Source organism: Myxocyprinus asiaticus, chromosome 20, assembly GCF_019703515.2.
Source record: "Myxocyprinus asiaticus isolate MX2 ecotype Aquarium Trade chromosome 20, UBuf_Myxa_2, whole genome shotgun sequence".
NCBI classification, from domain to species: domain Eukaryota; kingdom Metazoa; phylum Chordata; class Actinopteri; order Cypriniformes; family Catostomidae; genus Myxocyprinus; species Myxocyprinus asiaticus.
The window spans coordinates 2,015,674-2,031,816 of NC_059363.1; the positions used below are offsets into that span (position 1 = coordinate 2,015,674).

At 39.8% G+C, this 16,143-nt stretch overlaps 1 protein-coding gene across 1 annotated transcript in view; it reads right to left on the reverse strand.

The window, feature by feature from the left end:
- Positions 1 to 1,050: 1,050 nt before the first annotated feature.
- LOC127410751 (uncharacterized protein C14orf132-like) overlaps positions 1,051 to 16,143 on the reverse strand; it is an 18,458-nt gene continuing 3,365 nt past the window's right edge. The window contains exon 2 of the mRNA XM_051645972.1: positions 1,051 to 5,424. Coding sequence (XP_051501932.1) covers positions 5,191 to 5,424 — 234 coding nt within the window. The 3' untranslated portion in view covers positions 1,051 to 5,190. The remainder of the gene's footprint in view (positions 5,425 to 16,143) is intronic.

The window sequence follows — 16,143 nt, forward strand, 5'->3', positions numbered from 1 at the left end:
ACTGGTTCATAAGAGTCATTTGTTCTAGAATCGCACTACTCTGGTCGCGCTGTATGTCGTTGATTCACTAAAATGAACTGGTTCATAAGAGTCATTTGTTCTAGAATCACACTACTCTGATTGCGTTGTATGTCGTTGATTCACTAAAAAGAACCGGTTCATAAGATTAATTTGTTTTAAAAAATCATACTACTCTGGTCACACTGTATGTTTTTGACAGTGACAGTGAATGGTGACTGAGGCTGACAGTCAGTCCCTAAAATTCTGTCTATAACGTCTCCTTTTGTGTTCCATGGAAGAAAGAAAGTCATATGGGTTTGGAACAACAAGAGGGTGTATACATTTTAATAAATCACTTTTACTTATTTACTTTTTTTAATTGTTACTAGCATACTAATAATAATCACATAAAATTTAAAATAATAAACATTTCGTTTGTAACCTTAGAACAAATATTATGAGCACAACTTAAAAAGTTACTCACTGGAAACATGTTTGTTTTTCACTCTGTTTCTGAATATAATTAAACCCAAAGGACTAAAATGAACTTGTACACTTTTCATGTGTGTGCATCAGCAAATTAAATCCTTCCATCAGCACAATACAATCTAGTAGAGGTTTTAGATGGACAGTTTAAAAAAAAACATGTCTCCATGAGGAGCTGGTATATCCACTCATCTGACAGCAGCTGTGATGTGTGAGACATGTTGATGAACACATTGATTTATGGTATTTTTTCAGGTCTGTCTCAACAATGACATACCAAGTATAAGCAGAATTTCTAGGGTATGCCATTAGCACAAACTGATGACCAAAAAAAAAAAAAAAAAAAAAGACTAAAAATGATAAAAGATTTGTCTGTCGTTGTATCATACCTGTATTATGAGTTTTAGATTAATCAAATGATATGTTTCCATCATAGAATCACTAACAAAATATATATTTATTTTAGCCTATTTATAAGATCTACGCACTTCTATAAAATGTAATTGTGCAATGTTAAACAAAATTAAAGTAATACATTTATTTATTTATTTATTTTTTTTTGTTAAAGAATACTCCATTCATTTTAATGGAATTTTGTTATGAAATTTAAATGCATAAATTATATATATATATATATATATATATATAAATGGAACAGATGGCAGAGAATAGGCCAGTTACAGCACATAAAATATACACCTTTCATTGTTGATGTAGATGCTATTTGACATGTCCATCTTGAAGTTCCCCCCTTGGCTGTTTTACTTTCTAATGTAAACATTTTCATCTGTTTCTTCAGGTATTCCAAAAGAAACGTTTATGACAAAAAGATTATTACATATTATGAGAAAACTGTTCTGAAAGTCCTGGCACATTTCAACACATTTAACATCATAATCCTGGGAGACTTCCCAGTTAGTAGATGACGTTGACCTACACAATCCATAATACAAGTGGACAATATAGACAAACAATGAGTGATAGCTGAGTAATTCCCTGTATCACCAGCGAGCATGTTAATGACATTAATTGAGCTGCCTTTAATCTGTGTATAATTAAAGCTTAACCTCCATAGTACACTGGTTTGATATATGTGTTATATTCATATTAGCTCATTAAAACAATATCAGCTGAGCTCCATTATGATGTCATCACTGACTCATGCTTTGGGTCAATCAGTTTATGCAGATAATTCAACAGTCTGCTGTGAAGTTATCATCTTTTCATCATTTCTTAATTGAAAAGTTGAAGACAGGGAAACGAATGATATTGGTTATTTACATTTTAATAGTAAATAACATTTTTCTCCCAAAAAAATGACTTTTGAAAAATAAAGACAATTCTTTTAAACATTTTTATATCATCAGATTATATATGTTGACAGCTTCAGTCATTTCATATCACCAATACAGCTATTTTTTCATATGTATAAAAAACAGGAGCATTTGGGTTAATAGTCCATTGGTTCTAAGATGAAGAAATACATAAGATGCCATAAGATGTTTGACATCATCTACTGTTGTGCTGCATACTGAAGTCCTTTCAAATGTACAGTAAATATGCACATTCTATTCTGATACTATATATCTGGAATAAATCACTCGTACTTCAACCACATTTTCGTAATCGGAATTTATATCATAAACCATACCTGCCAACATCAGATTGTGAAAAATAGGGAGATGTTACATACATCCTCGAATGTGCGAGGAACGGCAGTGGAGTTTCTGGTGCCCCCCTAAGGTAAGATGGTGCCCTGTAGGACGTAGGTGCACTACGCAGACTGCGTAATATGCATACAGGGAGTGGCAGTCGGTCAGTAATACTACACTGATGATGCATAATACCAAGAAATGTATTCAGATGGTCCCTTACCACATCCTTCACAGTTTTAGCAATAAATGCTTTTTGAGTTATTAATAATAAAAAGTGTATATCTTATATGCTGAGAACTTTTGTGACCCATGACTTTTAAAAAAATATAATTATTTTTATTTCTTCGATTACTTATCTTCTTTATGTATACACCTGTGTTGGTTTATTTGTATTTTGTTTCTTTTGTATTCTTGTCTTTATGACTCAGTGATAGTATTCATACATTGTTGGATCTATATATTTTTTTTTTTTATAGTATAAAAATAAAATAAAAATAATAATAATTATTGAACATTTATATCGAACCTTCTGTTTTTCAATAAAAAAATCCACAATTTTAGCACAATGTGTGGACTTTTCAGACAGTCCAGACAAATCACGTCCTATACTGATTCGTTACGGGACGCATCATTTCATATCTAAAGTAAATACCTGACAATCCCGAATTTTACGGGATGGGTGGCAACCCCACACCTGTAGGTCTAATAAACACTCATGAGAAAAGTGTGGTTGGATAAAAATCATGAGTTTATTGGGAGAAAACTTAAATCAGGATTACAGAGGGAGGAGGGGTAGAAAAACAGGAGAAACCAGGTAAAATCGGGAGTGTTGGCAGGTATGTCATAAACTTAAATAATTTCTTGTGATTCTTTATATAAACCATTACAGATATATATAATTATATTTTGAAATTTTTGAAAATGAAATTATAGATGCAAGTGATTAAATGCTAAAACGGCTCGCAATTACTTGAGTCCATATTGTCATTGTTAAAACAAAGGAAAATGGCACTAAATAATGAGAAAGCCTGACTCAATACTCCTTCAGTATGTCCATCTAATGAAGAGTTCATTAATGTTCTTAATTAGAGAGGATTTATCACCATGGCAACAGCTGCCACTGGACCACAGCGGATCAAAGCCAATTTATAGTTTCAAAAGTTTAGGAAGAGACTCTTGCAGTGGCTGATACAATTCTGGAGGAGAGAAACGCCATGGCAACTGAATCAGACATTTAAATGATCTTTTTCTTGATAATCAAGATGATGTTAATATGTCTGCTGTGAAAAAAACAATAAAGAATTATAATGAAACATCTGTTTTCATCATAAAGACCTTGTTCACACTGACACAAAAACAGTTGTCCCAAATATTTCTTTTGTCAAAAATAGGTCTAAATAGGTCTGCCAGATGTTGTCACTGTACAGACTGATCTCACAGTGAAATCAAAAACAGTATGTTGACTTTTCTTTAGCTTAAATCGGTCTCAGCTTACCGGTGAGTCAGCATAATATGAATGATCCTTACTGAACTCTCTGAAACAACATGCTGCCTTCCCATGTGATCATGTTGCACTGTCAACCATCACAATTTCCGGAACAATAATTCACAGAATGATAATTATGATTCAGCCTTATATTTAATTAAAGTTGTAACTCACAAAACTTTGCCATGGCAACCTGTGCTACTGAGAACTTAGTGATAAAAGTATCCAAAAGTAGGCTATCATTCTCTAATAACAAATCACAAAACAAGCAATACATTTACAAATCCATTAAAACAAGTAGAATACTCACTTTGTATCAAAGATTAAATAATAATAAAAAAATGTTTCAGAATTCACGCTCACTGCATCCAAATAATTGAGTTCCACTTCCCAGAACTGCTTTTGGAGTCTCTAGGGGATTTTTAGGGTGGTCCAATTCTTTCAGTGAATGTTTATCACTAATGAATCCATTTGTACTTCCCCTGCATGAGGTCTCTAAATGGTAATAAGGGGGAAAAAAGGATTTAAGCATGGAGACAAGGTTTTGTCTGGTTAGCTTGGCCTGGATAGCCCCTGCTGGTGTTGAGGCAAAAATAAACTTTCTCCATCAATGGTCATTCAGAAAGAACCAATCTTTTTTATTAGTTTTTTTGCAATTATAACCGGTTCTGCTCGACACGCTACGAGCGGGATTTGAACCGGGGTTTCCAGCATGGGAGGCGGGCGCGCTAAAGAGGAGGCTAAAGGCTACAGCCCCTAGCATGCTTCTTGAGGCCAGGGGTGTGAGGTTTACACAATGCACAGCTACTTACCAGCTGGCTACCTTTACACTCAACCCCCTAAACCTCACTCCCATCCAGGTCATGGCACTACTGTAACCAGTCCTGCTTGATATGCTCCAACTGGGATTTGAACCAGGGTCTCCAGCATGTGAGGTGGGTGTGCTAACAAGGAGGCTAAAGGCCATAGTGTCAGTCGCTAGTGCGCCTCTTGAGGCCACAAGAGTGAGGTTTACACATACCACACAGCTACCTACAAGCTGGCTACCTTTATACACGCAACATATATATATTACTTATATTATTCGTAGATGTTTTACCAGTGACTGATAGAGGGTTCTTAAAAGTGTCAAATGGACTTCTTCGTTTCGCTTTCTGCTGCCTTTGACGTCACAGCTTAGGATAATCGATAAGGTTTGGGACTGTGTGCGTTCTTGCGGTGCCATCAGCCAATTAATGTTGTCATCCTTTTCCTGAGGCTCCAAAGAGATGAATCAAAATGCCATTTACGACGCAGGTGATTATCTCTGTGTAGTTCTGTGATTATAATCCTAATCACGAACTTCCAGGGATGCATGCACCATGCCAAGCAACTGCCATTGAGATGAATGTGAATACTAGCTTATAACGCTCTCCACATATATATATATATATAGTATAGCTCCTTGGTTAAAAACTGAAAGTGTATCTCCACCAGTATGGGACATTTGTCATTTAGGACACCACATCCACAGTCCACAGAGGCGATTGTTGAGCCTCATTGAGATTCTTAAGAAACGAGGGGTCAGAAAGTAAAAGCGTAAACTACTCCAACCACCACGATGTTGCCGATGGTGGCGATGATGGCAATCCACAGCCAGACGGCATCGCTGGACACGCGGCGCTGCTCATCCTGTTGCGCAGGTGCTGATGCGGGGGGCGCTGCATTCACACTGGCCAATGAATTAAAGAGAGAACGTTCTGTACTGTAGTCATCCACAGGTGACGCATCCATGAAAGCTCCGCTCATTACAGGAAGCTGAAAGACAAAGAGTTGACTAATGTCATGATTCATTATTTATATCAAACTACAGTAGATACATTTAGATTATAGATTTTCACATTTTCTAAAGCAAATGTGAGAAGAGTTTTGGCCATGCAAAACTTGCCGCCGTGATGCTAAGATGTTGCTATGCGATTTCCAATGTGTTCTGAGTGGTGCTCAATGTGTTTGCTATGAGATTTTTTCTACTGTACATACAGTATGAAGCTTCTAAGTGCCTGAAAATGTTTAATACATTTATTTTAAAAAATATCACAGAAAGGCTGCTTTTATGTAGTTTAGCTTTGAATCAAGATCAAATGTATTCACTTAAACACAATAGGATTACTTTTAAAAAATCCAGTGTAGTGTCAAATTTTACCAATTTAGTATGTTAGAGATGCAGCTGGCGAGCAATATTCAATCACTGGTTATTTGCCTGTGTTGTAATCATTCTCTCTAGAATGATTAGGCCCTTCAAGATTCTATTTCCACATTATTAAGAGGTGCACTGTACAGCTCATTACCTACTGGACTGTAATTTATTGATTTTGTCAGAGAATCAACATTAATGCATGACTAAGAAGAGTTTTAGAATGCAGTATCAAGCAAAAGCATTATTCTTTATCTCATGAAGGATGCTTGCTGGTGTTCTATGAATGTGCATACATTTCAAATACTATGTACTCAACAAGAAACAACACAGCATCAAAACAATCTAACCCTGATCTCCGGTGACACTCATTACATCATCTGTGCACTTTACTCACAATTTACAAGAATTGAAATGTAATAAACAAAAACACTTCAATGTGTTATTTATGCAAATTAGGTTCACCATTTGCAATTCATTTACATGACTTCAACAAAAGAGTAGTTTCCTTGTTCCCTGAGATACATGTCAGGTGCGAACGGCCGTCGTCACGACAGCCGTCCACCGTCCCATTTTGGCAGGTTTGGCGCTCCAGTTCTGTCACCGCCTCTTCAGCCCTTGGAACGACCTAACATTTCTATGGGCAGGGGTTCCCCTAGAGTTCCAGTTCTCTGAGTTCTGAACCGGGCCTTGCACAGACTCCTGTTCAAGATGCTGATGCAAAAACACATTTTAGCGAGTGTTCGGCATCAAGATTGGTTCGCAGCGGTAGCGGTAGGGCCGGGCATACCAGTACAAGGTCCTCCCCTTCGGCTGGTCCTTGTCCCCTCGCGTCTTCACGAAGGTTGCAGAGGCAGCCCTTGCCCCACTAAGGGAAGTGGGCATCCACATACTCAACTACCTCGATGACTGGCTGATCCTAGCTCACTCTCGAGAGTTACTGTGCGCACACAGGGACCTGGTGCTCAGGCACCTCAGCCGTCTAGGGCTTCGGGTCAACTGGGAAAAGAGAAAGCTCTCCCCGGTTCAGAGCATCTCTTTTCTCGGTTTGGAGTTGGACTCAGTCTCGATGATGGCGCGCCTCACAAACGAGCGCGCACAGTCAGTGCTGAACTGTCTGAAGGCGTTCAGACAGAAGACAGTGGTTCCACTGAAACTTTTTCAGAGGCTCCTGGGGCATATGGCATCCTCTGCGGTTGCCACACCGCTCGGGATGATGCATATGAGACCGCTTCAGCACTGGCTTCAGACTCGAGTCCCGAGATGGGCATGGCACCACGGGACACATCGCGTGGTCATCGCGCCGATCTGTCGCCACCTCTTCAGCCCTTGGAACAAACTAGCATTTCTACGGGCAGGGGTTCCCCTAGAGCAGGTCTCCAGGCGCGTCACGGTTATGACAGACGCCTCCAAGACAGGCTGGGGCGCCGTATGCAATGGGCACACAGCCGCCGGCTCCTGGACTGGCCCGCGGCTGCGTTGGCACATCAACTGCCTCGAGTTGTTGGCAGTACTGCTTGCCCTGCGGAGGTTCCGGCCGTTGATCCAGGGCAAGCACATGTTGGTTCGGATGGAAAACACAGCGATGGTAGCATACATCAACCGTCAAGGCGGTCTACGCTCCCGTTGCATGTCACAACTCGTCCGCTGCCTCCTCCTCTGGAGTCAGCAGCGCCTCAAGTCGCTACAAGCCACTCACATCCCGGGCGACTTCAAAACCGCAGCGGACGCGCTGTCACGACAGGTTATGCTCAGGGCAGAGTGGAGACTCCACCCCCAGGTGGTCCAGTTGATTTGGAGTTGATTCGGTCGAGCACAGGTAGACCTGTTTGCTTCCTGGTAATCCTCCCACTGCCCGCTTTGGTACGCCCTGACCGAGGCACCCCTCGGTATAGACACGCTGGCACACAGCTGACCCCCTGGACTATGCAAATACGCATTTCCCCCAGTGAGCCTACTTGCACAGACCCTGTGTAAGGTCAGGGAGGACGAGGAGCAGGTCATTCCCTCTGCCCCCGGTCACCATGTTTGTAGAAACTCCTCCCCCCTCGGGTAGGACCTACCATGCGACTTCTCCACATGACATACTTCCGACAAGACTCGGTAAGACCATGTGACGTATTTCCACTGAAAATGCCCCCCCTTCTCTGGGTGGGGTGTGGTCTCCGTGGTGTCTTCCCCTTGGGAGTGACACCCCCCCGACGTAGACATTTATGGCCCCCAGTTGGTTAACAAATTTCACTCTTTTTGGGGAGAAAAATTAGGAAAAGAGGCCATGGCTGGGCTAGCCTGTCCCTGATTTTTAGGCAGTTGACTTTTTCCCGAAGGACCGTTTGACGCTCATAAAAGCATTGGGTGAGGTTACGGGATGGCATGGTGTGCTGGCTACGAGGCACACAGCGGTCTGCCCATCTCGCACTGCCAGTCCACGTAACGTAGTTCAGCTAATTGTGGCATTTTGTACAGGGACCCCTAGTGTCACTACATCGACACAACATCGAGTGAGTGACAGAAAGGGAACATCCTGGTTACTTTCGTAACCTCCGTTCCCTGATGGAGGGAACGAGACGTTGTGTCCCTCTTGCCACAACACTGAACTACCCGCTGAAATGGCCGGGACCTTGTCTCGGCTCCTCAGCACAAAACCTGAATGAGTGGTTGCATACCAGCTCCTTTTATACCCATATCTCTGGGGGAGTGGCATGCAAATTCAAATTCAATTCCCATTGGCCTTTTTTCAAAAAGCAGAGGTGTTTGGGGCTCCCAAGAGTGACCCCTAGTGTCACTACATCGACACAACATCTCGTTCCCTCCATCAGGGAACGGAGGTTACGAAAGTAACCAGGACGTTTTCTTAACTTAAAATTACTACGCTGTCTTTGCTCAAATATTTTGTGTAAACCCAACAAAATTAGACATTTTAAAGTACATCAAATAAATCTCATTTATTTCTTTATGTTCTGGCTAGTGACAGTGACTGTTTGCATGCTAAATCCATGCTGGTGTAAAGCAGAGTTCAGATTGATGACTATGCTATGGTTTACATTTTTACATTTATGCATTTGGCAGATGCTTTTATCCAACCTGACCAACATTGCATTCAGTGTACTTATTATCAGTTTGTGTGTTCCCTGAGATTCAAACCCATGCTCTACCAGTTGAGCTACAGGAACCCTGTGGTTAGTATAGCAAGCAATCAACGAAGAAAGCAATGACTATCATGTACCTATTGTACATGTCCTCAACATAAGCTCAAGCTCCACTCTTTATGGTAACTCCCAAAACACCAACAGAACAGAAACTCTTCTAAGTCTCAACATAACACAACCTTAAACACTAAGAGTATCCCCCTTTATCATCATCTTGCACAAAAACACACAAAATAACATTTAATTTGAACATTTACTATCCATATCGAGTACCATGTAAAGCATGCCGGGAACTAGAAATGATGCCCAGTTTCAGTTACTTTTTTGTTTAATGTTGTCCCAACACAAACTTTTTTAATTGAAACAACTAAATTAAGTTCACTTGGTTACATGCATTGTTGAGTAATATGAACAAGGGAGGACTCTGCAAACCTAAAAAAATGAAAGTTTCCTGGTGAAGAACTACACTACCCATAATCCTGCAGAGAAAGATCCACCAATCAGAGAATTGTGGAAACAAAGCACACCGAAAGAGCTCTGCAGCGACTAGAAATGCAACAGTTTTAGATTTTTCTCATTTTTTAATTGGATTTTGTCATTCGCAATACTTCATCAGATTCTAGTTCATTCCCTCATTAAAGAATGGAAGTACACAGTCTTAAATCTTTGTCTTTCTGTGTGATTTTCAAAAGCTTTTTTTTTTTTTTTGCTTCAACTCAAAGTGTGCGATGTTGTGATTCACATCGGAGTTGGTTGGTTTGGTTTGTCACTTAGAACTGTTAACAAACTGGCCATGAAGTCGGTGTTAGGATCCATGTGCAGGAAGTTTATTAAAGTACACAAGCAAACAATCCAAATCGGCAAGCAAATAGAGGTAGTTGTTAAGCAGGCGGTATAATCCAATAAACCAAAAAGACAATCCAACAAGGCAAACAAAACAAAAGGGTATCCAAAAGGCAGTAAATCCAGGAAAATGGGCAATGGTCATAACAAGAGAACAATCAGCAATGGCCATGGAAAAACGTTTGGTAAGGCAGGGTAAACTGGCAATACTTCACAATGAACAATGGAACAGCATTTATATAGTTCAAAACAGGAAGTCACCAAAGAAGAAACGGTACAGAGTTTGGGAAAGGGCTCCCTCTGGTGGTTGGTAGGAGGAGTTACAACCTCGGATGTTACAAGAACTCTTTTATAAAGGGTTTTTATAAAATCTCTAGTGAAAAAAAAAAAAAAAAAAAAATTATGGGAAAAATACTTCCGGAACTGAGACAGCTGAAAAAGTGGGCGGACACTGTTTAATTTAGGGAGCTGTGTCCAGTGATCATATCAGAAAAAAATAGGTTATTTTGCATTTTTTAAAATGCAATTTTGTATTAAAAGGACAATTATAGAAGGCCAAGCTGAGTTGTGGCAAACAGTATTCCTTGATGTATACTGCACATTTTGGCAAATGTAGTAGGTCGTCCATGCATATTTGATATTTCTTAATTGTGAAATTTTCTTAAAAGAGAGAGAGTTCTTCTTGCAGTCTAAAGGTTTCATAACTGTCTTAAATGAGTCATTTGCACAATTATGTTTTTCCCCTCCAGCAAGAGTCTCAGGATTTCAACATCTTTTAACATTATTCATGCATTATCTTTGAGCTTAAAAAGCCCATTACTAACACATATAGCTAATATCCTTGTTAATACTTCAGCTCAGTTTGTTGTAATCTGATTAACAAACTCTTTTTAACAGCTTTTATAGAATACATTTCACAAATGTCAAATGTATTGCCACAGAGACGGTGTGGTTTTCCAAGTTCACTTGATCAGCAGTAGAATGTTCAGTGAGCTGTTCTAATATTTGTGACAGGAAACTACTGCAATGAAGAGGAAGTGTAATGGGCAGAGATGGAAACAGACCTTGAGCAACGACATGACCGACTTCCACAAGAAGAAACAAGGTTGGAGGGGAAAAGTGATATTTTCTTTAACTCATGTTTGAACAGACGTGCCGAGGGTACAGCAGACCGTCTGCTGAGCATCAGTAATATTTCTAGGGAAGACATTTCTAGGAAATAATGCCAGCTTCAGAAGAGCATTATGAAATATTCATTTAACAACAGAGCAATTGTAATTTAATATTTAATCCCACATAGACATAGATTAGGGATTATGATTGATTTCTATGAATGTTATGCACAGCTGTTTAAAAATCTTGCCTTTAATTTATTAGACATATCGGTAACACTTTATAATAATGGTCCATCGTTAACAGGTAATTATGCAGGAATTAATGCAGGACAAATGAGTAGTACTACATTAACACTTTAGTTACTACTATTAACTAATATGGAAACATGATTAACCAATCAGTAAGTAATAGTGAACTGATGACTGAGGTAGTTCACTGTTAGGTAATCAGTAATTACTGAATTTGATCTGCCTCATTGAGAACTATTAACAAACTAGGGCTAATTTAAAATAACTACTAATTAACTACTAATCAAAACATTAACATGTGTCTAAAATGTGAATGATTATGTTTTTTATTGTGAACAAGATCATGCATGGGTTCTTTGTGGGAATTAATTTATGAATGTAACAGGTCGCTAAATCAAGGCTACAGTGTCTGGTAGAGTATCATAATCAAGGATGTAACCACATAATCAGGATTGATGGGGACCAAATTTAATAATGTAATAATTAACCATGGAAAAAATCCATTACAGTAGATACAGTAGACCAATATTATGAATAGTGTGTGTGTGTGTGTGTGGGGGGGGGGGGGGGGGGGTGTTGCTATGTCCCCCTCAATGTCTATGGTGATTACGGCCATGATGATAGTCAGCTTACCTTACAGAAATATAGGGATGCTCTCTCTCTCTCTCTCTCTCTCTCTCTCTCTCTCTCTCAGACACACACACACACACACACACACACAAAGGTAAAACCATGGTACTTTCATTGAAACATGTAAAGAAAACATGGTAACACTATGCTACTCTTTGGTTTGTGAACTCATTTCACTACGAAATTTTGATAATTTGGATGAACTTTTCTCTGCTATGAAATGTTTTATACAAAGCGAAATGCTATTACCATAGTGCATGTTAGAAAAAAAACAAACAAAAAAAAACATGGTACTTTTAGTAGTTTTTGGTAGTCAAAGCATCTAAAACCCTGCTAGTGATGTTTCAATCATCAGGCATCAAAAGAGCAATTCTTATCTATCACTCCGTTAGATAAAGCTGTTATTTTCTTGACTGCGCTCTCGGCTGTTTCACAGGAAGTCATGATTTTAACAGTAAAATGACAGGTCGTGGTGTTACATGTGTGGGTTTTCTTGTGGCTTTGTCATGTCACATGCTATAAAGCCACATCGATTTGCCACACTGAAAAATTAAGCCATGAGGCTCTACAAGAGAGTATCTACAGTGAGCAGAACGCACGTCTCAACCAACACCATAACAAGTCTCAGAGCAGGCTACAGCATCTCGGATTCAAACTGTGTGCTACTGAAATCCAGTTTACAAATGACAAACGTGTGCGATTTCTTTTCTTTTTTTGTTTTTTGTTGTTGATTTTCTCCCCTTTTCTCCACAGTTTGGAATGCCCAATTCCCAATGTGCTCTAAGTCCTCGTGGTGGCATTGTTACTCATCTCAATCCGGGTGGCGGAGGACAAATCTCAGTTGCCTCCGCATCTGAGACCGTCAATCCACACATCTTATTACGTGGCTTATTGAGCATGTTACTGCGGAGACATAGCGTATGTAGAGGCTTCACTCTATTCTCCGCGGCATCCACGGACAACTCACCACGTGCCCCACCGAGAGCGAGATCCAAATTATAGCAGCCACGAGTTACACAATTAATTTTGATTTCTATGACGACATTAATGTTTTTTACATGTCAGAATTTCATACTTAATGTAAATTCCGACATGATGTAAACGCACCATTGAACAAGATGTTTGAAACCAATATACAATACCACTGCTAGAGAAAACACCAAGACAATCTCATGACAAACTCGTTATAATTCGGATAAGTTAACTTGATCAAAATCCCAAAAAAACAAAAATGTGAGAAAACATACGACTTTTATTCCCATTCAGACAAACTTATTAAAAATCTGAATTTCAAATTCATACAATACAGGCCTCAGATTTTAGGTACTGTAGCTTCCTTTCCAAGACTGTATTTTAAGAAAGGTAACATCAGTGAACAAATTTGGTTAATCGTTACATATTTATTTATTCAATGCAAATGACAGTAAGTCAATATTCTATAAGTAATACGGTTCCCTTGTGTCATTCCAAAAGTTTTTCTTTCTTCCATGAGTAATGGTGGCCAGCTGATAGATAGCTGTGCAATGTGTATAAACCTCACTCTCCTGACCTCAAGAGGTGCACTAGCGACTGACGCTAGAGCCTTTAGCCTCCTTGTTAGTGCACCCGCCTCCCATGTTGGAGACGCCAGTTTGAGTCCTGTATGGAGTGGGTAGAACAGGAGCGTTACAATGGTGCCGTGACCCAGACGGAAGTGAGGTTTAGGGGGGTGAGTGTAATGGTGGCCAGCTGATAGATAGCTGTGCAATGTGTAAAAACCTCACTCTCCTGACCTCAAGAGGTGCACTAGCGACTGACGCTAGAGCCTTTAGCCTCCTTGTTAGCACACCCGCCTCCCATGCCGGAGACGCCAGTTCGAGTCCCGTATGGAATGGGTAGAACAGGAGTGTTACAATGGTGCCGTGACCCAGATGGAAGTGAGGTTTAGGGGGGTGAGTGTAACGGTGGCCAGCTGATAGATAGCTATGCAATGCATATAAATCTCACTCTCCTGACCTCAAGAGGTGCACTAGTGACTGACGCTAGAGCCTTTAGCCTCCTTGTTAGCGCACCCGCCTCCCATGTTGGAGACGCCAGTTCAAGTCCCGAATGGAACGGGTAGAACAGGAGCGTTACAATGGTGCCGTGACCCAGATGGGAGTGAGGTTTAGGGGGGTGAGTGTAATGGTGGCCAGCTGATAGATAGCTGTGCAATGCGTATAAATCTCACTCTCCTGACCTCAAGAGGTGCACTAGTGACTGACGCTAGAGCCTTTAGCCTCCTTGTTAGCACACCCGCCTGCCATGCTGGAGACACCAGTTCAAGTCCCGAATGGAACGGGTAGAACAGGAGTGTTACAATGGTGCCGTGACCCAGATGGGAGTGAGGTTTAGGAGGGTGAGTGTAATGCTGGCCAGCTGATAGATAGCTGTGCAATGCGTATAAACCTCACTCTCCTGACCTCAAGAGGTGCACTAGCGACTGACGGTAGAGGCTGCAGCCTTTAGCCTCCTTTTTAGCGCACACGCCTCCCATGCCGGAGACGCCGGTTCAAGTCCCATACAGAGCGGGTAGAACAGGAGCATTACGCATGGAACACAAACACATCCATTGAACTTTAGAGGGCTTGAAATATGGTGCACGAATCATATTGATTACATAAACGGTACATTTCTGGACAATGATCTTTGGTTGGTTGATTTTTCTCTATGGTAATTAAAGTCATATGTTTTTGCACAAGCCAACTTGTACAGTTTCTTACGATTTTGCAATCTGGTTAACTACAAATAAAATTATTAGTTCAGCACGTTTGTGTAATTGGACTTTTGACTCAAAATCTTATAGTTCCCTTTCGATTCAATTCACTTCGACATTGCTTTGGGGATTCCTTCCCAACGACCTAGTTGAAGCCCTTGTCTTATTCCCTTCATCTCAGGCAAACAAGGATACATGTGTAACCGGAGACATTATCGTGTGACAACTAGCCTCGGTCTCCCCTATTCAGTATATTTTCTACTATGCACCTGAAACAAAACTGAATATCTTTTGAAGATTTGAAATCATGATCATGGCAAATTGAGCAGGTGCTACTTTAGCTCCTTATTTTGGAATTAATTATATTGTGACTGAAGTGGAAAATAGTGTTACGTTATATTATGTATCTGTGGCTATTCAGCTACTTTGCGCTTGAAGCAATAAACAAAGTAAAGAGAAAATTCATGCGGGTTTGATGTGACACACTTGTTCTAAAAGATTCATTCCATTCAACGTGAGATCTCTGGCTGCTGCAAAACGCGCCTCCGTTTCCAAGAGCGAGTGAGTTTTCAAAAGTTCTGATTATCTGGCACCTGCTGTTCAGTTGTGTATGACAGATGCTAAACTGTGCTTGTATGAGTGTTCCTTCATTCGCAACCGTTCATGGGTTTTCTTTGACTCCAAAAGTCATCATAAGAAGAATAGGTGCTATTGTTCACCCTCGTGGAAAGCGTCTTCATTTCAAAGACTACATCACCAGTAAGCTGATGTACAATCAATCTTTTCTCGATAAAAAAAAATAAATAAAATACCTCTTTGAGTCTTATTGCCTGCAGTGTATAAAAACAACTTGTTCTTCTTCAATGATATGTGTGATACCTGCATAGTCTTCATCCTTCACTATGATGGATGTTCTACCAAAATGTTATCCTGGTGAAAAATCACTTTAGTTTTAACTTAAAAGTGAAGTGTGCAATTTCTGGATCACTTGTGTCACCTAACAGAATTAGAAAATACTTTATAATGATTGTTTTCAAACAGGTTTCCTTTACACTCCCACTAGCTACCATTGGTCGATGGAACAGATAGTTCTGCCCCAAACTCACGCCATTGGTTGAACCAATGTTTTATGTCAGGCTGGTGGTAATGCTATGCAAAAAAATAATAATATATGATATAAAAAAATAAAAGAGGTAACTCTGAATTTAAATCTCACCATTGTGACTTTACCTCATGCAATTGTGACTTTATAACTCGCAATAAAGTCACAGTTGCGAGATAGAGACTAAATTGGAGAGATTATATCTCGCAATTCCGAAAAGTAAAGAAATAAAGTTGCAACTGCAAGATATTAATCCTCAGATGCATGAAAAAGTCTCAACTGCGAGATTTTAACTGACACTCGCAACTTTATTTCTCACAATTGAGTTTATATCATGCAATTGTTTCTTTTTTATCTCACAATTGCATTAAATAAAGTCAGAATTGTGAGATATAAAGTCAGAATTACCTTTTGTCAACTTTTGAATGGCTTACTTGTACTTTTATTTGCATAATAAGCTGGAATAGGAAAACTTATTTGAACTTAAAAATAATTTCACACTTCACCTTTAAGTACATAAA